This window comes from Taudactylus pleione, unplaced genomic scaffold (assembly GCF_031769625.1).
Source record: "Taudactylus pleione unplaced genomic scaffold, aTauple2 ptg000012l, whole genome shotgun sequence".
NCBI lineage: Eukaryota > Metazoa > Chordata > Amphibia > Anura > Myobatrachidae > Taudactylus > Taudactylus pleione.
This window is the reverse complement of record NW_028284415.1, coordinates 352409-373160: the sequence shown is the minus strand read 5'-3', so window position 1 is coordinate 373160 and position 20752 is coordinate 352409. Positions and strand designations below refer to the sequence as shown.

General features: G+C 42.6%; 1 protein-coding gene across 5 annotated transcripts in view; it reads left to right on the top strand.

Moving 5' to 3' along the window:
- Nucleotides 1–20083, top strand: part of BPTF (bromodomain PHD finger transcription factor) — a 154667-nt gene extending 134584 nt beyond the window's left edge. For 3 of the 5 annotated variants that reach the window (XM_088468524.1, XM_088468526.1, XM_088468523.1), the window contains exons 25-32: nucleotides 6294–6376; nucleotides 6465–6690; nucleotides 6766–7073; nucleotides 10306–10479; nucleotides 11054–11246; nucleotides 13210–13294; nucleotides 14563–14749; nucleotides 19200–20083. In XM_088468524.1, the coding sequence (XP_088324650.1) occupies nucleotides 6294–6376; nucleotides 6465–6690; nucleotides 6766–7073; nucleotides 10306–10479; nucleotides 11054–11246; nucleotides 13210–13294; nucleotides 14563–14749; nucleotides 19200–19233 (1290 nt within the window). In that variant the 3' untranslated portion in view covers nucleotides 19234–20083. Of the gene's footprint in view, nucleotides 1–6293; nucleotides 6377–6464; nucleotides 6691–6765; nucleotides 7074–10305; nucleotides 10480–11053; nucleotides 11247–13209; nucleotides 13295–14562; nucleotides 14750–18552 lie in introns of all 5 variants that reach the window. The other 2 variants (XM_088468525.1, XM_088468529.1) reach the window with 2 other exon arrangements.
- Nucleotides 20084–20752: the final 669 nt, after the last annotated feature.

The window sequence follows — 20752 nt, the reverse complement described above, 5'->3', positions numbered from 1 at the left end:
CCATAGCCACCCGGACAGGGACCGACTTGCCTCCGGAGAGAGCATCATCGTTTGAACAGTTATCCGACAGAAAAAACTCATTCCATCTGGAGATGAGCCAATTATGGAAAGGCCTGGAATGGAACTGAGCCCATTCCACCATGCATCCCAGAGTGTAAAGACATCTGTCGACTGCGCAGACAACCATGTACTCCTAATGGAAGAGAGGAGATTCCGTCTTACGCCAGAAGAATTCTCAGATTCTGAGAATCCAGCAGGGATCCTAGATGAAGAATACCCAGAGAGGGATGCAGGGAGGACTTTTTCCCCGTTGATTAAACGTCTGCACCCTGAAGAAGCCACAGTCATCCTGACCTGGCCGTAAAGTACCCCGGTGATCCCGCTAAGAGCAGGAGGCCGTCCAGGTACAGGAGCATTGGGATATACTGAACAGAAGAACTGACAGAAAATCCAAAACGCTGGTAAACCCCTGTGGGGCTGAGGACAGTCCCAACAGGCAGAGCCCGAAAAATTGTAAGTGTTGCTGTGATACAGCAAACCTCAGCCCATGCTGAGGAAAGGTCTCTGTAAGTACCCGTAGGCACGCGTCCTGTATATCCATTGATACCCTAAAGTCCCCAGGTTCCAAACATCGTATGATGGAGCATAGGGATTTCCTCCTGAGCCCTGGTAGCTTTAGGAACTGGTTCAGGGAATTGAGACAGAGAACAGGCCAAAGAGGACCATTCAGCCACCGCACCAGAAAGAAAACAGAACAACCAGTCCCTCACTGAGATAGTGGGGATGGCCCAATTAGCTCCGCTTACCGCAACTGCATAGCTTTCTGGATCTGTAAGGCCCTTGTAAAGAGGGCGTACCCTCCTACCCACGTAGCCGCGGCAACTTGACACTAATACCGGGCGAACTGAGAAAATCGGTATCTCCCAGTTGTAGGCCTGTCCCGTCAGACTGAAGAGATATCCGTAGGTTCAGAAGCAGGATCGGCTGGCAGTCCAGGCCTGCTCGGTACTGGATATGTCGGCCCTTGTAGATGCCGACAGTCTACGAAGAAACAGACCTTTAGGCTGACCCAGAGGACAAAAAAGACTTAACAGACTTAGTCTGAGGCCTTGTAGTGTGCATAGCTGAAAACGGTAAACTTGTCGTTAGTAATACTGCCAATGTTACTACAATCTTGTCAAGGTCAGGACCAAACAATATCAACCCTAAAGATGGTATCTGCACCTCTGCATTCTCAGAGCGCAGCCATAGGGTATTACGGAGGATACAGTCGCAGCCGGAACTCTGAAAGTTAGGAGACTGGTATCCAATATAGGCATGTCCACCTATGACAACTGCATATATTACCTGAGCGACCAAATACATTTGAACCCCCGACGTGTTGGAGGGGAAAAAACGTTACAAATGCATCAACCCAATATGCAATAGTATTAACCAACCATGCTATAGCCATGGTAGGATGGGTAACAACTCCTGAAAGCAAGTATACTGATTTCAGGCAGAGTTACCACCTACGGATCCGAAGAATCCGACCACGCAGGAATGGGAGGCGTAGTAACGTCTGTAATCAGACGAGTAACACGCCCATCCCCCCCAGGAGGGGCTCGTGATGACCCTCAGGGAATTTGGGACAGGAGGCCAAACACTGTTGTAACACCTCCTATCTGGCAACAGCCAGAGTCCCGCTATGCGATCCACCCGCTAGTCAGCAACAGGTAACCCGAAGGCACGCAATACTGAGGGTGTATGATACAGGTGCAGGTCAACATTCACTCTAACCAGAATGGACCTGCTACCAGCCCTAAAGCAGGGATAATAATACCTGAAATAGGCTTCCCCCCGTGTAAGAGGGAAAGAGCCCCGAACAGTACCCAGTTCACGGCAGAGCCAACTGGGAAGTAACCACAGGGCGTCAACCACGCCAATTAGCGTTTCGTAGAAAACGACATCCACCCAGGGTGGCTGTTGTGGTAATCCCTGCAAGGGGAATGACAGACTATTGTGGCACCAGGGGGAATTCATATACTGCGAAAAACCCCTGCAGGGAGCGGTAGTCTGTGTAACAGGGGAAGAGTGCAAGAAGCTGCGAGATACCCTGAGATGAAAAGGGCAGTATGGTGAAGTAACCCCAAGTGAGGTACAACAATGGGGCCCGCCCGGCGATCCGCAATTGAGAGGATCCCGAGAAAACAAACCGCCCAAGGGGGTCGTGAAAGAGGCCGGCACCAGATGACGCCACATACAGAACCCTTTATGAGTCAAATCCTCCGCACTAACACCTGCAGCACATGGCTTGCAGGATAGTAAAAATGGGTGCAGTATAACGCTCTATCTCCTGGTCAGACATATCTGACCAATCTTGGCGGAAATATTAAGCAGCACTATACTGGTCCTGACTGATGCCAAAAATTAGCTGCAGGGACCCATTTTCAGCGTATGCAACACACAGTTCCATCTAAAATATGGCAACGTGCACCACGCAACAGTATGTGACAAACCACACAAATATTAACAAGTATATAAATGTGAGGTCTCAGAACCACCCTAAGTACAGCTGTATTAGGGCAGATAAAGAAAAGGGATAGATATACACTGACAGGTGAGAGAATAAAGTACAGTCAGCACTAGCATAAGTCACATACAATGCAGATATATACATATATACATAAACATGTCATATAATATACTGCACTATTACACTGCATTCAACTGCCCAGATTCAGTGTCTGGGAAGGCTACAGCGCTGTGTACACTGACCTGATGGTGAGGTAAGCAGGGGGACTGGACTCACTGCCATCCTGAGAGATTTCTGCTGCACCACAGAGATAAAATGGCCGCTGGAGACCTCAGAGGAAGCGTGGCCCGCGGAGGAAGCAGCTCAGCGACGCCAGACTATGGATACTGAAAGGCGCGCTGAGCTGAGGGGAGGAGCCGCTGTAACAGGGAAGGCTGCCTCCCCTGGCCGGCTATTAACCTCCCGGGACGCCGGCTCCCTGCACCGATCGTTAAGTCCCTGGTGGTCTAGTGGACACACGGGGTATGGGGGGCCCGCCGCCACTGCCGGCGCCTCCGGTCTGTCCCCTGAGACCGGAGGCACAGGACTGCATTTGAAATGCGCGGATCACCGCAAGCGGTGATCCGCGACCTTACCTGCTCCCCGTGGATCCGGCAGCAGTCCTGGGCGCCCGCAGAGTCCGGCTAGTACAGACTCTGGGGTCCCGCTGAGATCCCCAGATCTGTACTGGCGTCTCAGCGCCAGCGGGGTGACGGAGCGGCAGCTTAGACGTCCTATGGACAGTCCGACGCTGCCGCTCTGAAGAGTCCAAAGTCCATGAAAAAACTTTGTCCCTATAAAAATAAAATAAGCTTAGGGGCTGCTAATCAGCTCCCCCTGCGCTAACGGTGACCCGACTCCGGCCGGGCACCAACTTAAACTGAGGTGCCTCTGGCTTGGGGGTGGGGTTATAGGGAGAGTGGACCCAGTGCATCCTGGGAGCTAAAAGCTTTAACTGCGTGGTGCCCGGATTTGGTTCCCAACCTATACCCCAAGGTCAACCCTGTGGACCCCCTATGGACCCTGAAGTAGAAATAACATACTGTAGCCTGTATATATAACAATCACCCTCAAGGTGCACTGGAAAAATACGGTGATAAACAGTGGCGGTTCCTACCTTTAGACTTCAGGGGGGGCTGCAGTTTTCTAGCTACTGCTGGTTGCACATGGTACACCACCATAGATAATTACATTAAATCACCTGAAACACTGGCATACAGCAACACCTCTATAAGACAGTGCATCTGAATAGCCATCACCTAATACATGTCCAGTATATTTCTGAGACTGTGCGTCTCAATCGCTACTGCACCTTTGTGTGTACACACCGTAGGACATATGCGCTGTGCGAATTTAGTCAGCACAGTGTGGGCTTTCTGCTGGAAGCTCTTATTGCTAATTGCATTTAGGACTGGCAGTCCCACAGGGGGAGGAGTTTTCACCCTCTGAGACTGCCAGCCCCGTGTGAGATGATGAGCAGGAAGAGCTTCCAATCAGAAGTCACTCCAGAGCCATCGCTGTCCCCTGCTCCATGTGCCCGGGGCAGGGCCAAGTGCCGTACTGGAGCTCATTGGGGACAGCGCAGTGGTGGATTTTTATTGGGGGGAACTGCAGTCCAGCAACCTCTAGGTAAATCCGCCTCTGGTGATAAAGAATCCAAAAGCAGGTGTGTAGAAGATGGAAATGGAGAATTGTTTACTTCATGCAAACTTGCTTGCAACTGGTTCTTCAGAGGTACCAATGGTGAAGAGATAGATACAACTAAATGGGGCCACTTAGATGTTCTGCTTACTGATAACACACTTGCATTAAACTCAAAGCAGGTTCTTTGTAGATCTTCCAGAAGCCTGATATATATATATCCTCTTAAAAAACAAATAAACTCATACATAGGGTAGTAGGTAAAAACATTAGTAGACCAACGTTGGTCCAACACCTAAAAATGTACAATTAAGAAATAACTTTTCAGAAGGATTCACTTCTTACCGGACAAGAGATGTCAATAGTGCCTGTCGCGACAGTCACATTGGACTCAGGGCCTGATTCAGCAGCGGAAGCAATGCCGATGTTCCGAGCGATTATTTAACATTGCGCATGCGTGTAAGTTGCACTGTGCATGCATCACAATTTAATTGTGATTACGTATGCACAGAGGATCCATTCACAAAGTGTTGTGGTCAGCGTTTGGGGGAGGTAACGGGAAGTGTTTAAGTAAACGCAAGCGTGTCTGACCGTTTCAACGCCATTTCATGCGCGTGCATAAATTAGCCATAGCGATTGCATGAGACCTCTCTGCGCGTGAAGAGAGCTGCAGTGTTTGCGGCTGGTCAGACCTGCCGTAGATAATGCGTGCCTGTTTGATGTGCCTCGATGTTACCGATGTTTATATGCAGGAGTGCGACATTGGACGGATATCAGAAGACCGCAGTGGGTGTCTTTGTCATCTGTGCTTTGGCAGGCATTAGTATCTGCAATCTGTAAGCGATTGCAGTTGCGATTGGATTTGCGTCCGCTGCTGAATATGGCCTTCATATAGAACTGTGATGCAATTCTATCTATGATGTAGTGATATCCACGATAAGTGTAGCCCTTCAACCCACTTTTCCAAAGTGTTTCAACTAATTAGGTAGTGGAAGTGGGTGAGATAATGTAAAGTCTTTTTTTCTCCTGCTTATTGGAACCGGAAATGCAACATAGTCGCTCTAGCTGACGTTGCTAAAACGCAAGGGTCATAGCAAGTGCCTGCATTGTAACCTAGCTGCCGGAATTCTGGTATAAATAAAGTTAAGTGACTGCCACAATCTCAACATAATTATAGTAACCATGGAAACTAGACTCAATGCTTCTGCGCGGCTTCTCTTCCACCCTCCAGTGCCCTCCACAGGCTTCTGACTCCTCTGCCCTCCAGTAACCGGGGCATTTATGCATCCCGAAGACCAGTAATCCATTAATGGGATGCCGGGAAGGAAGACTTAAAACCGGTGTGATCTCAGGAAATCCGCAATGTATAGCATCCCTGATTATCAATGATGGAACACCCTCTTCAATAACACCTGCGTTCTGGTTCCCGTGGAATATATAAACACATTTTACTGCAATCTGGGACTAAATGCCCCATTTCCAAGCATGGTTTCAGCACTTTGGCTGCTAGTCCTATTTCCAGCATTGCAGTACCATGCACATTTTTTTTTTTTTTTTTTAACACACTACATTTACACTTTTACACCACTTTCCAACTGCATGTGTCATAGCAATGCGGGACATTAACCTCTCAGGCACTGTGGCTGCCTTCCTTGCTACATAGGTCATGGGGGATCCAGCCAGAGGGTCTACATGCCTGAACTCCTGCACACACCTTTATTCCCCCATTGTTACAATGTCTCCCACTGGATGTTTGTTGAACTTTTTGCACCTAAAACCGTGCATGCATTGCACATGAGGTCATAAATTACATGTACTGTAAGGATGGTTAAACTGTGGAAATCCTATGAAGATTGATCCAGGAAATGTATTGGATTGTCATGTGTATCCCTCCTTACTCACCTCCTTTTTGTGAGTAGATTGGCAGCTGTCACCGTGTGGGTTTTGTACACTTTCCTTCTAGATCATAATAATTAGTATATATGGAAAAAAAAAATATATATATATATATATATATATAAACTCCTATAATATCATCTTTTTTTTCTCCTTATTTTTCCCCACACCTTGCTCAGCATGTAATATGTCTTCTCCTCAGATTGTGATGAAGCAGAATGCAGTCATTGAGCACTTGAAGCAGAAGAAGACCATGACTCCAGTGGAAAGAGAGGAAAATCAGAGGTAGGACACGTTGGTGAAAGCTTGAAATGCTCTACTCAATGAACATTACTGGACTAGCCTTTAATATTTTGGTCACATTGCCTTTTAGAATGATTGTTTGCAACCAGGTGATGAAGTACATTCTGGATAAGATAGACAAAGAAGAGAAACAGGCTGCTAAGAAGCGGAAGAGGGAGGAGAGTGTGGAACAGAAGAAGAGCAAACAGAACGCCAGCAAGCTGTCCGCACTGCTATTTAAACACAAGGAGCAACTGAAGGCGGAGATTCTAAAGAAGAGGGCGCTTCTAGACAAAGAGCTGCAGATCGAGGTCCAGGTATGGTATTGTGCTATTAGTATTAAAGGCTGGGGAATTACAGCTCAGCCAACTCTGACCACTAACTGCTTACAGGAGGAATTGAAAAGAGACCTGAGTAAGATTAAAAAGGAAAAAGAGAGAGCCCTTGCAGCTGCGGCTGTGCCACCACCACCCCTACCACCTGTGCCCTTACCAACTCCACCAGCTGTACACCGAACAACACCCACCTCCCCCACATCTGTTTCCTCCACTGTGTCTTCCCACAAAAGGAAGAGAGAGGAAGACAAAGAGTCTGCCCCTTGTAAGTCAAAAAAGAAGAAAATGATTTCCACTACCTCAAAAGACACCAAGAAAGACAACAAGATCTACTGCATTTGCAAGACACCATATGATGAATCAAAGTGAGTATTTGTATTAATAGGGTGCATTACTTTGGTAATAGTCTGTTACTCTACTTTGGGCTCATCCCCACCATCCTTCACCGACCGATGTGTGGAAGTCCCCCAGAGTCATGGTGTTAGGCTACAAATATTTGATAGATATTTACTGTAGTAGATATTGTGTGATGCCCAGTCATTGCCAGCTTTTCTCTTACAGATTATTTTCTATCTTAAGTGCTGCATGTTACAGATGTTCTAAATAGACCTTTACTGCTGAGATGTGAGTCAGGTGAACAAGGCTAATGTTGACAGTTGGCTGTATCCTGCATTATTCCTAATATATATTTCCAAAGAAAATGTTAAATGTGAATACATAACTTTACTGCGGGCCTAGCACTCACTCTCATCTGTAGAAATACTTTCCAGTCAGCCATACTACAGATATCTGTCAGGTTTGATTTATAATTTTATTTTCAAATGCGTTCAGTTTATTTGACTAGTGTGGACCCAGCTTCCTTTGTGGATTGTCAAATATGTATTTACTCCTCAAAAACCTATAATTTAATCCATGCCACTTCATAAGCCTATACCATTTTTAGTGTTGGTTTCTTATTTGAAAAATGCCCACATGGTTTAAAACAATTATCTAGTTGGTAGAATGGCTATGTAAGGATAGAGTTGCGCCACAGCTAAAGTTGTGTTCAATTTTGCAGTTATTCAGTTAATTGCTTTACTGCAGTTAGCTTAGTTATTTTGGTGGCCTATTTACTGCCATAAGATATGTACACTTATCATGGACATCTCAGATTCAAAGTGCAAAATTCTTCAAACTGACTGTATAATAATGGATAATATGGAACCAAGTGATATCATACCAGTGTTCCAAGCTTGGGGCCCGAATAATGTATTTTTCTGTTTTGGTTTGCTAAACTTGCAAAACAGTGTCCATTGCTAACAAATTATGTATTAATATATTTGAACCAGTATAATTAGTTATAAAACTGTCACCATCAATAAAGCCGCTTTTGGCAACTTTTGCACAACTTTCCTAACCTTCTCCCAGCCCATCCCCACCATGTAACAAATATGTATATATGTTACCTGTAACAAGGGCCCCATAGTGCTGTATTCTACCAGGGAAAGGTGAACATGTCCAGTACTTTGCAGTTGAGCTGATGAAGTCCTCACTCCAGCTACATGGAATAGGAGGAAGGGGTTAGGGAGACAGGTAAAATTAACTGGTGTTTTCTGGAAGTGGGTAATGTTTCAAATGGAACTTTGTGTCGGAAAGAGGACTGCCACACATAACTGTACATTTGGGGGGGGGGGGTTGTTATATTCTTCTTAGAAAACATTTTTTTAAATACTCACCAGAAAAGATAAGTCAGTGTTGCTGATTCAATGACATACTATGACTTTAATATAGCCTCTTGTCTAAGTCATATAATGTAATAACATTACTTTCCATATAAACAACTATATATAATGTCTGTATAATTGGTGACCAAAGATGTCATCACTTAAAATAAGTTTCAATTGCAAAGTTCGTTGATCATAGGTAATATCATCTAGCCCGTGTTACTTTAGATCAGGCTTAGGTAACCTGTAGCTGTCCTGATTCTGTTGGATCGGATGTCCCAGCCTGCTCTTCTAACCTTTGGCTTGTACTTCATGCTATTCCTTCTGATAGTTAAATGAGTACTTTTATACGGTCACAGTTTACCCAGATAATTTGTGTCCTAGTCTCCAACCTAGTACTTAGCTTAAGTGGTGGCACAAGATCGAATGTATTTTTATTTTCATTAGTATACTTACAACTCTACCATTAATTATGTCTTTACACACTGGCTCAACCTTATAACTACAGCTGCTTATTGTATTAAAAAAAGCCAAGAGTTTCAGGGCAGGCGAAAGGTAAGTTATAGAGACCTATTTGGACAGGCCCACCAGTCATCCTGTCTTACCATGCCATGCTTATGTTATATGTTACATAACATCTGCAATACCTGTGTCATGATCATTCTTGTGGTTTGGTTCATTTGTGTTTTGTGTTGTGCATGGTGCCTCCTGAGACAGTGCTGTGAAATAATGCAGTTATCACTCCTGAGCCATTTGTGCTCTCCCTTGGTCTTAGTTTATCCAGATTTTGCTTGGCTGATGTATTTCTGTGACGAGTCCAATGTACACAGGTGGTCAAACTCATGTCATGTTAGCCGATTAATGTTTAAGAGCGCAGTGTCATAAAGTAGTGTCAGATAAACCTGGATTAGCAGAATTTCTCAATGTGTACAGTGCTTACTAGGGTGGTGCTGGACATGTCTGCCCACTAATCCCCTTGTGTGAGAGGAGAGTAGATGAGGGAAATTCCAGGCTTCGCTGAACCCTGAAACATATTTCAATATGTGTCATTGTGTTTCCTGCATGTGATGGTGCCTTTATACCCACGTTACCAGCCTCATCTAGTGGTGTCTGTTTCTGTGCAGAGGTGGAACAACTCTACATAGGACACCAAAGTTTCTCACAGCTAAACTATGTTATATCATAGGTATGGAATGGTAGCATCCACACTTTACTGTCAGGAGCGGGACATTTCTTACCAACATGGGGATTGGCATATTAGTTTCCCTAACTGAGGGATAATCTATAAAGTGATGGAGTATCCTGTATAAAGCGATGCTGTGCAAATTATGCCACTTCATTTCTGTTATCCCCCACCCGAATGACAAGATACCACAACACAGCTGCCCTAATATAAAAATGAAACATCTGATCGGTTTGTCCTATCCCAGGAGTTTCAGGCAGATACAAATTTTTTAGTCCATTCCAATACATAAAAGATAATGATGATAATGTATTTTGGGAAGTACATAGTAGAAATTCTTAATTTCAGGCAGGAGCTCTTATAAAAAAAAAAATTAAGTGTTAATGCAAAACTGTAGTATTGCTGGAGGCACAGCTAACTAAGAGTTTCTGAGCTTTTCACATTTTGGGTTGTTAGTGAAATACACATCATAAGTACAGACTGGAGTTGTATCACCTCTGTATAGAATGTTTGCTTCCATTCATTGCAAAGCTAGAAACGCATAGATGATTTGACTATCTGTTTGCTATATGGAGTAATTGCTCTGAGTGACTGTCTATCCACCAAGGAAGCTGCGGACTCTACAAATGTTTGAAATCCTGTGCTATCCTGGATGTTTTCTCTGAAATAGCATTATTGTCATTGGGTCATTGTATTGTGAATATGTTCTAGGTTCTATATTGGCTGTGAGCTTTGTGCTAACTGGTATCACGGAGAATGTGTTGGCATCACAGAGACAGAAGCAAAGAAAGTGGATGTGTACATCTGTAATGATTGTAAACGGTCACAAGAGGGCAACAGTGAGGAGTTGTATTGTATCTGCAGAACGCCTTATGATGATTCACAGTGAGTTCTGGTGAACTTTTTTGCACTAACTAGACAGCGCTCGTTGGATATGTACATCAGATGCTTATCTCTTACACTTTCCTTAGCTCAGTACCCTTCTTAACCTGACTAGAGCATGCTTTGATCCTCTTGCTGCTATTGGGGACATACTTGCTCTCCTGCAGACCCCAAGGGAAGGGAATTTCTCACAAGAACGATCTTTCTCATACATAATACTTGATGCATGTTTTCTGGACCAATGACAGCTGAGCATCATACCTTTTTTGTCTCATCTGGAATTTGATTCGCTTTTAAAGGATTTCTTTGTTCTAAAGCATTTGACAACCTCTTCTGCACTCTACTAGTCTGGCACTGTGTACTGCAGCTATGAAAACACAGGCCACATACACTCAACTTTGCTTAGGGGCATTGGCTGTAACAATTCTTTAGACAAAGTTAAGATTTATATGTTGTGGTTGTGTGGCGCACGTCCTTATACTGCTTATATTATATAGTTATTTTCTTTTTAAAGTATTTTTCAATTGCGACTGCCATTGATATTTTAAACACTTGTGTTTTATGTTGGTGTGCACAGATTTTACATTGGCTGTGATCGCTGTCAGAACTGGTTTCACGGACGCTGTGTTGGAATTTTACAAAGCGAAGCAGAGTACATAGATGAATATGTGTGTCCAGAATGTCAGTCCACAGAAGATGCCATGACTGTGCTCAGCCCTCTGACCGACAAAGATTATGAGGGTTTGAAGAGGGTCCTGAGATCATTACAGGTTGAGTAAATGAATATTGAGCCTTCAAAGAGTCCCTGACAAAATGTTATACAGAAAACAAGATAGTTAAATCAGCTAAAATGCTGCCAATGAATTACTATATATGCTTACATGTATAATACAATTAGGATTAATTGGTCACAATGGAAATAATCCTCTATGGAGGCAAAGCGCTGTGTTCTTCTCAACTTTGATGTAAAGTTAAGTGGAAATAACCCTGAATTAGAAAATGTTACCTTCCCTTTTTTTCTAGGAGCATATAAGTGAGTAAAATGTTACCTAATGTTTTGTGAATAAAAGCCATTTATGCAGGTTGCATAGCAAGTTATTTCCACCTGAAAACTAAACAAAACTTTGTAGTTGAGGGGTAGTTTCACCCCTTGAATATTTCCTTTCATACTGGCTATACTAACAACACCGTTTTAATGTGAGGAAACAGCCTCTTTGAATACCAGAGAAGCTCAAAACAGATGGTCCTCAAATTAGTCTATTTCATCGTATTTCAGACCAGTCCCTTAATCCCTTCGGTTGAAGCATGACAACTAGATTTTTTTTCTATTTTGCCTAACTTGGTGGCACGGGAGACGAGACCATGGTAGGCAGAGGATCAGCTACGAGGGAAAGCTGGGTACACACTGGAGCAATAGCGGCCTGATATGTAATTTCTGGCCGAATCTGAACACTATATCGGCCGGATCGTTCAGTGCATACGGCCAATCTGCGCGCTCCTCCGGTTGTTAGAGATATCTTCTGGTCGGCCGTACTGCACGGCCAAATGGACAGTATCTCATGCGGCGACATGTAAGGTAATGAAGGACGGAATCTTTCATTACATCGTTCTGATGTGTACCACGGATAAGAGATATCGGCCCCCATATTGTCCGGGTGCACACCACTCCAGTGTGTACCCAGCTTATGGCTTTAAACGCTCCTCCCTCTACACCTTTGCCATTCTTTTAAAGTGAACAGAGGAGTGGGTGGTTCTTTGCACACTGCTTCCTATGACAGCATATTTTTTAATTTCTAAATTTAAACCATTTCATTGCCATTGCAGTTTAGCTGCACATGCACAGTGGTGGCGGCTCTGAGATGCCTGATGCATAGTAAGGAGGTGTACTTGCAGTACCCCCTTTAGTTGCCTCTGTCATTAATTATATGGGATGCTCTCCAGGAAGCCGGTCACTACTGCTGCAGGTAGTGATCTGGTGCCATTTACTACTTGGTGGAGTGAGAAGAGCACAGGACATGCACCAGAGGTGCAGGGTAGGGTAACTATACTGCTCTCTCCCCACTGGCATGAAAGATAAGGGTGTCTGAAGAATTGGTCAGCTCCTTTCCAGGGAGTACACATTGGCAATAGGTGCAGGACCCCCCAACACTGTAATAGCCTGCTCTAGTGGGGAAGGGGGTCTATTGTCAGGGGAACTGTCCTGCCATCGATTGTGCTGGTGCTAGGCCTTTGGCCCGGTTCATAGGGGAGTTCCCTCAGCTAAGCACACATCCCCCTACAAAAAAAAGCTGTAAACCTTGCAATAAAATGTTGAATGGCCATGAAGATCTAATTAGAACATGCCACACTAAGTGCTCCATGAGAGAAATCTGGAAAATAGTTTTCCCATTTGTTGTTCCTTCTCTTTTGTTATGTGAGACACAAAATAACTGGTTTCCTATCAGCAGTGCGGTTATATAGGGAGGAGTTTCAAGGCTTAGGGGTAAATATAATAGCCTGCGGACTGCAGGCATTGGCGAGTTCTGTATGAGACTTCCCAAAATATTAAAGTAGCATTCATTTAAGAGACAAAACCAGGTTGATTTTGCCTTTTAAATGACTGCTACTTTAAAACACCAGGCACGCTGACACGGAACTTGCCAATGCCTGCATTCTGCAGGCCATTAAAATTACAAAGGGGAAAATGTAATCGAGTATTTAGTTAGTTATTTATTCATTTCTATCTTCCTGTAGACACACAAAATGGCCTGGCCATTCCTGGAGGCTGTGGATCCGGAAGATGCACCAGATTATTATATTGTTATCAAGGAACCAATGGGTTAGTCTGTAAATAAGATTATCTAGAAGTAAACTCCCATGATGTGACGTTATCCAGTTCCAAAGTATATGAATAGCCAATAGAATGTTTACATAGCTTTTTAGGAATTCATTTTTATGTCACCTTTCTGTTTTCTAGCTCAATTTATGTATGACATAATAGAATCCTGTCTGAGGAAAGCACTTTAATAATTGCCTCTGAGCCCCTCATTTCTGATGATGATTATTACTACTACTACTGGTACCATTGATCATTTCAATGATTGCTTTGAACTCTGAACATATTGGGGCAATGTTATTGACACTTAGTCCCCTCTTGACACTGGTTGCCCTTCTCTCCTTTTTGTTGAGGTGACTCCTTTTTCTGGGCATGCATAGCCTACTCCATACAATAGTATTACTGTAGAGTATATGCTATAAATATGTTGGAATAGAGCAGGATTTGAGCCAAGTACTGTGTTTAGATGTCAATTTGTGGAGAGTGTTTCGGAAAAACCTGTTTTTCTCAGAGGTTTGGAAAATAGTAATAATAAAACATTTACAGTGCAGTAAATTCAGACACTGTTTGTTTGTTGTCTGTCTTGGCTTTCTGATGGAGGTGGAGACAGTTTGTCACAGTCCAGTAGCTCACATCACAGGGTCTCACTCTGTGCACTGACATTTTATGACCCTCAGTGGGTTAACAGGAAGGACAAACACAAGACTGGAATGCTCCTGAACAGCAGTGTCAATTAAAGTTTGCTTGGTTGGGCTTGTTATGGGGTTTATTAACCTTGTCACGTAGACTTGACTGCTGGACTCCAGACCCTTGCTCTCTTAGTGTGGGAACATAATGGGAGATGCACTGACTTACTCCCAAGTTTCTCTGTTGTTGGTTAATAGACTTGTTCAATTTAAAACTTAAATTAACTACATAATGGATTTCTCTAGTGCTTGCAGGATGTTTCTTTACTCATCTTCTTCCTGCCATCATAATTGTAATCCACCTCTGTATAGTCACCTTGCAAATGTTCGCTTGCATTACTTTGTGCTGCAGTTTTGTAATCTGTTAATGCTGGCCACCTGCTGACTGGACATTTAGTTGTCTGTCATGAGATACACATTGAGAGGTGATTTTTCAGATGCTTTTTAGTTTTACTGATCCTGCAATTGTAGATACAAAGTAGGTAAATCCTTAGCCCCTCTGTGGCATGGCTGGGTCTCCAGATTTACTTTTGAAATGTGACAGCACTGTATACTAATGCTGTTAATGATTGTTCCTTTTCGCAGACCTGTCCACCATGGAGGAGAGAATACGCACCCGATACTACAAAAAGCTGACTGAGTTTGTTGCTGACATGACCAAAATATTTGATAATTGTCGTTATTACAATCCCAGTGAGTCCACTTTTTATCAGAGTGCTGAGGTTCTAGAGTCCTTTTTTGTACAGAAATTGAAAGCATTCAAGGCCAGCAGGTGAGTGACAGTCTTTCCTGGTAACTGTGACTTTATAGTCATACACTTCTCTGTTTGTACAGCAGTGGTTCCCAAACTTTTTTGAATCACAGCGTCCTAGTGTATCAGCATTTTTTTTCACGACACCCTTAGGCACAAAAGTTTTTTGAGAAATTCTGCAAAAATTATTAAATTAAGTAAATTGTTATTACCTGTAATTTATGTGGTTTTGGACAGGGTTGTTACTCCGTTTGTCCACATATTTTATGTTTGGCAGCCACATGCACTGGTTTTGCCTATCTCATGGACCATAAATAATTTGATTTGTTCCTGGACAACCAACACTGCAAGTGCCCCGCAGCATCCAGTTTGTGAACCACTGCTGTACAGAATTTTAGTGTGGTCCATTTAAGATTTTAGAGTACAGCCATGGCCAAAAGTTTTGAGAGTGACACAAGTATTTTTTTTCACAAAATTTGCTGCTTCAGTGTTTTTAGACCTTTTTGTCAGATGTTACTATGGTATACTGAAGTAAAATTACAAGCATTTCATAAGTGTCAAAGGCTTTTATTGACAATTACATTAAGTTTATGTAAAGAGTCAATATTTGCAGTGTTAACCCTTCTTTTTCAAGACCTCTGCAATTTGCCCTGGCATGCTGTCAATCAACTTCTGGGCCACATATTGACTGATGGGCGCCCATTCTTGTCTAATCAATGCTTGGAGTTTGTCAGAATTTGTGGGTTTTTGTTTGTCCACCCGCCTCTTGAGGATTGACCACAAGTTCTCAATGGGATTAAGGTCTGGGGAGTTTCCTGGCCATGGACCCAAAATTTCGATGTTTTGTTCCCTGAGCCACTTAGTTATCACTTTTGCTTTATGGCAAGGTGCTCCATCATGTTGGAAAAGGCATTGTTCATCACCATACTGTTCTTGGATGGTTGGGAGAAGTTGCTCTTGGAGAATGTTTTGGTACCACTCTTTATTCATAGCTGTGTTCTTAGGCAAAATTGTGAGTGAGCCCACTCCCTTGGCTGAGAAGCAATCCCACACATGAATGGTCTCCGGATGCTTTACTGCTGGCATGACACAGGACTGATGGTAGTGCTCACCTTTCCTTCTCCGGACAAGCATTTTTCCAGATGCCCCAAACAATCTGAAAGTGGATTCATCAGAGAAAATAACTTTACCCCAGTGCTCAGCAGTCCAATCCCTGTATTTTTTTCAGAATATTAGTCTGTCCCCGATGATGTTTTTCCTGGAGAGAAGTGGCTTCTTTGCTGCCCTGCTTGACACCAGGCCATCCTCCAAAAGTCTTCGTCCTGTGTCATGCCAACAGTAAAGCATCCTGAGACCATTCATGTGTGGGGTTGCTTCTCAGCCAAGGGAGAGGGCTCAGTCACAATTTTGCCTAAGAACACAGCCATGAATAAAGAATAGTATCAAAACATCCTCCAAGAGCAACTTCTCCCAACCATCCAAGAACAGTATGGTGATGAACAATGCCTTTTCCAGCATGATGGAGCACCTTGCCATAAGGCAAAAGTAATAACTAAGTGGCTCGGGGAACAAAACATTGAAATTTTGAGTCCATGGCCAGGAAGCTCCCCAGACCTTAATCCCATTGAGAACTTGTGGTCAATCCTCAAGAGGCGGGTGGACAAACAAAAACCCACAAATTCTGACAAACTCCAAGCATTGATTAGGCAAGAATGGGCGGCCATCAGTCAGTATGTGGCCCAGAAGTTGATTGACAGCATGCCAGGGCGAATTATAGAGGTCTTGAAAAAGAAGGGTCAACACTGCAAATATTGACTCTTTGCATAAACTTAATGTAGTTGTCAATAAAAGCCTTTGACACTTATGAAATGCTTGTAATTTTACCTCAGTATACCATAGTAACATCTGACAAAAAGGTCTAAAAACACTGAAGCAGCAAACTTTGTGATAACCAATACTTGTGTCATTCTCAAAACCTTTGGCCATGGCTGTACATACAAATATATACTATGCTCTTGAAATCTTCTCCATATGTGTCGTGTGTACAAATTAAAAGTAAATAATTTTTCTGGGTTTTTTATGTTCTATCTTTAAATAAAGATTTTTCTGTTGCAGCCATGGTTGTCCTCAGTGATTCCTTTAGCTCATTACCCTGATAAGAAATGGCTAAACTTCTACCTACATTAGTCTGGGGCGGGGGCTGTAGAAAGGGGGAGTAACCTTTGGGTCTTTCTGTTCCCTCCTTTCTTCCTTCCAAACAAATGGCTGATAGGAAACACACTTTCCTGATAAGACAACTTGTAATTAGTGGAACTTCAAATAGGCTTTTAAATGCTTTTTGTAGCAGTCAGTCAACATAAGGAAAGCCTGTATGTATACTTTTCTGTAACTAGATTTCTCCATTAGATACTTTATATGGGAACAGAATTAATAAATGTTGGTAATTTGCATTTAATTTGTGTTACCTTTCACCTGTAGCAGAACTATTTAAGTAAATAGAATGTTATTGGGTGAGATTGACTGCTGTAAAAGGCTTTTATAGTGGCTCAAAGAAAGTCAACAGGTGTCAATATAAATAAAAAAAAATATTTATATAGCACCAACATATGCAGTACTTAAATAGAATGCAGATTGAAAGCTTTATTTTAAGACTCTCACACCAGTACGCACCTGAAGAAAACCCATGTAAACCGGGTGGACATACAACCACTAATTAGCTAACAGTGATGACCGTACACGGGATGTAGTCCGCAACCCGACAGTCACAATACTGACAGCGGCATCCCGACTATCAGAATACCAACAGATTGCGGAGGTAATTATTAGGGTTAGGGGGGAGAGTTAAGGTGGGTACATACTTAGCAGATATATCTGCAGATTGAGTGATCTGCAGATATATCTGTAGATGATGGTCGTTCATATACACTGAACGACCATCATCTTCCAGGCAGCTGGACAGATATATCTGCAGATACATCTGCCATTGGCTGTGCAGCAGAGCCGACGCGATGTGTCTGTGAACGACGTCGTTCATAAACATATCGCTGGCACAGACTGGCCGACAGGCACCAGATATATTGGCTGATCAATTGATCACCCAGTATATCTGTCAGTGTGTAGCCATCTTTAGGGTAAGGGTTATAATACTTACAGAAATCTATCTGGATTCTGACTGTTGGTATGCCGCTGTCACTGTTCTGATCGTCGGCATCCCATACCAACCCCATTACACTAGTGCAGGGGTTTTCATCTCCAATTTTCAGGTATTTTTATAGGACATGTTCTCACTATTTCTGTCCATGAAAGCGCGTGGAATAATTACTGACCCAGCAATTAATATTAACTCACCTGTGCATGATTAAAGAAATCCTCAATACATGACCTATTTGGGTACTTTAGGTTTGTAATTAAAAACCCTCTGAACTAGGTAGTTTTCGGCAAGATAATTGAGTAAATAGAAGAGATTATCAAATGAGACTACTGTGGAAGTGATTTTGTTTATGTAACTACAGGCCCGTACGCTATATTATTCACAGTTGAGGGGGGGGGGGAAGTAACCTTAAAAATATCAAATGGGTATATGTTCATATTTTCTCCTGCATTGGTGTCCCTCTTATCAATCATATTGTCTGTACCATTAGTTAAGGTTCTTCAGTCTGGAGAGGAGACATGAAAGCTTAGCCCCTTCACCTGTCATTTTCGTCCTCATATGTCCATAAGCAGCTTCCAAAAGTGCCTGCTGTGTAGCCACTGTCCCCTGTACGTAGAGCAGTCACTGTCGGTGTGCTCATCTCATCGCATGCTCTGTCTCTCTTCTCTTGCAGATTGTGATTCTTGTAGCCAGTACAGCTGGATGTTGGATATTGTCTCCATCAATTTGTTTTTATTTTTCTCTATTGTTTGAAAGACAATACAAATCCGTCGTCTTACCCCTGCCATCAACACTGCACCACTGGACACTTCATTTACAACAATTACCATGTAACTTTGTATACTGTGCTGAGGACATGGGGAAAAGTGCCTGGATCTGTATTTAATTGTATGAACCCACTGTGGTTTCCTGACTGCAGACATGCACCAATCATTGTAACATAGTATATATTTTGTACATATATTGTATAATTTTTCTGACATCATTTGTGAATATCCCATAAGCCACTCAAGTTGATGACGTGTAGACTATTTTCATCATGTATGTATGTTTCTTGTTTGTTTCCTTCCCTGTTTTCCAAATAACCTGATCGCCAAATCTTAGTTGATCACCTCATGTCGACTTGTGGGTGGCTGGGTTGGACTGTTTACAATTGTTGGATAATTATGGCAGGTCTCCAGTTGCAGATCATCACATGTTTCATCCAACCATAGTGTCCCCGACATTCTTTTATGAAATAGACATTGGTTTTGCTCACTGAAAGTGAATGATCAGACAGTTGTTCTCTGTGTAAATCCTGACGTTTTGTGTACCGTACAGGTCTCATAACAACAAGCTGCAGTCAGCCTGTTAAATGGAACGAGCAACGGACCCGCTCACTCACTCTTGTGAACTTGGCATGTCAGCCAACAGAGCTCAACAAACTTTATATTCTGCACTTCAGTCAAATAGGATTCTTGGCTTAATTTGTCCAAAGGACAAAGGAGATAAAGAAAAAGGGGTAAGCGGGCGGCACTCATCTCCTTTTTTGCTCCAAATTAAATAAATGTATCCTTGCGACAAAGCAGGAAGAGATGTTCTGAAGTGGGGGCAGTAGCTAAAGCGATGCAGTGGACTCTGCTCCATGTGTCAGGTCGCATGTTCTTCAATGAAGAAGCTGGTTTAACGTTCACACAGATAACTTTTTTGACTGTATTTATTTATTGTTCAGAGACACTTTTTTATTGCTACCTTCATTTGTCGACTAATTATTTTTTCTTATTAAAAAAGAAAAAAATTTTCTAAAATGAAAGAGTGGAAAAAAAAAGGCAAATTGGACCGTATCCATTTAATTTGTCCTGTATTTTAACACAATTCCTATAATTAAAAAATGAAACTAAGAAGTACAAGTCTTTTCTTTCTATGAAAGGAGATGCTACCTGTATATTTGTGCACACTCAGATCTGAATCTTTTGTTCATGTTGATGGGGGAAAAAAAATAACTCTTGCGAAGAAAAAGAAATCGCAAAACAAAAAGGCCGATGACTACAGACTGTTTTCGAATGAAGAAACCAGACTGCCCTGCGCTGAAGGCGCCAGGCCGGATTCTCTTTCAAGATATCTTCTTTGTAAACATTTGTCAGGTTGAATTTTTTTTCTTTTGTATGTAAAACTCAAAATATGGATGTATATGAAATAATAAATGGAGGTGAGATTCTTCTAGAGACTTGAGGTATGTGCCAGTAATTGATCGTTTTTAAGGTACACTCACAATTTTAAAATGATCAATATATTATGTTTACTATAACAGAAATGTTTACTTTATACATCTACTGACTGCAGTTTTCATTTCCTGCCTCTCGACACATTTTATACAGACAACTGTTTTCTGTTTTAAATATGCATGGGAGAGACTTTGATTACAGTGTTATGAGGCAGAGGGAAAAAGTATGGGATAATCTATAGAAAGCTGAGGGGCTTTCTGCTTTTTCCTGAGCCAGACATTCTCCATAAGGGGACTTGGAAACTTATTGGCTTTAACATCTTCCACAATCTCTGATGTCGTCTTTAATAATGTCTGACAGTGTTAACGCTAGGGTTTGTTCTCATTAAAGTGCAAGTAAGGCCTTGCCTCTGAAATATGATTGGTAAAGAGAAGAGTGTGCATAGGAGCCTGAACTTCCATGTGGCTAAGCAACATCCTGACTCCTAGGTAACAGAAACATTTGGTACACGCACTGCCATACAGGTATTTTCTAGTTTCCATTAGAGATGAGTGGTTTGGTTTAACTTGTTTTTGTCCGGATCTCAAATGTTGTGGATAGCCAATAAGATAAATACGAACTTACTTGCTAATTTGGCGAAAAGAACAGAGAGAAAAACAAACTGCTCAT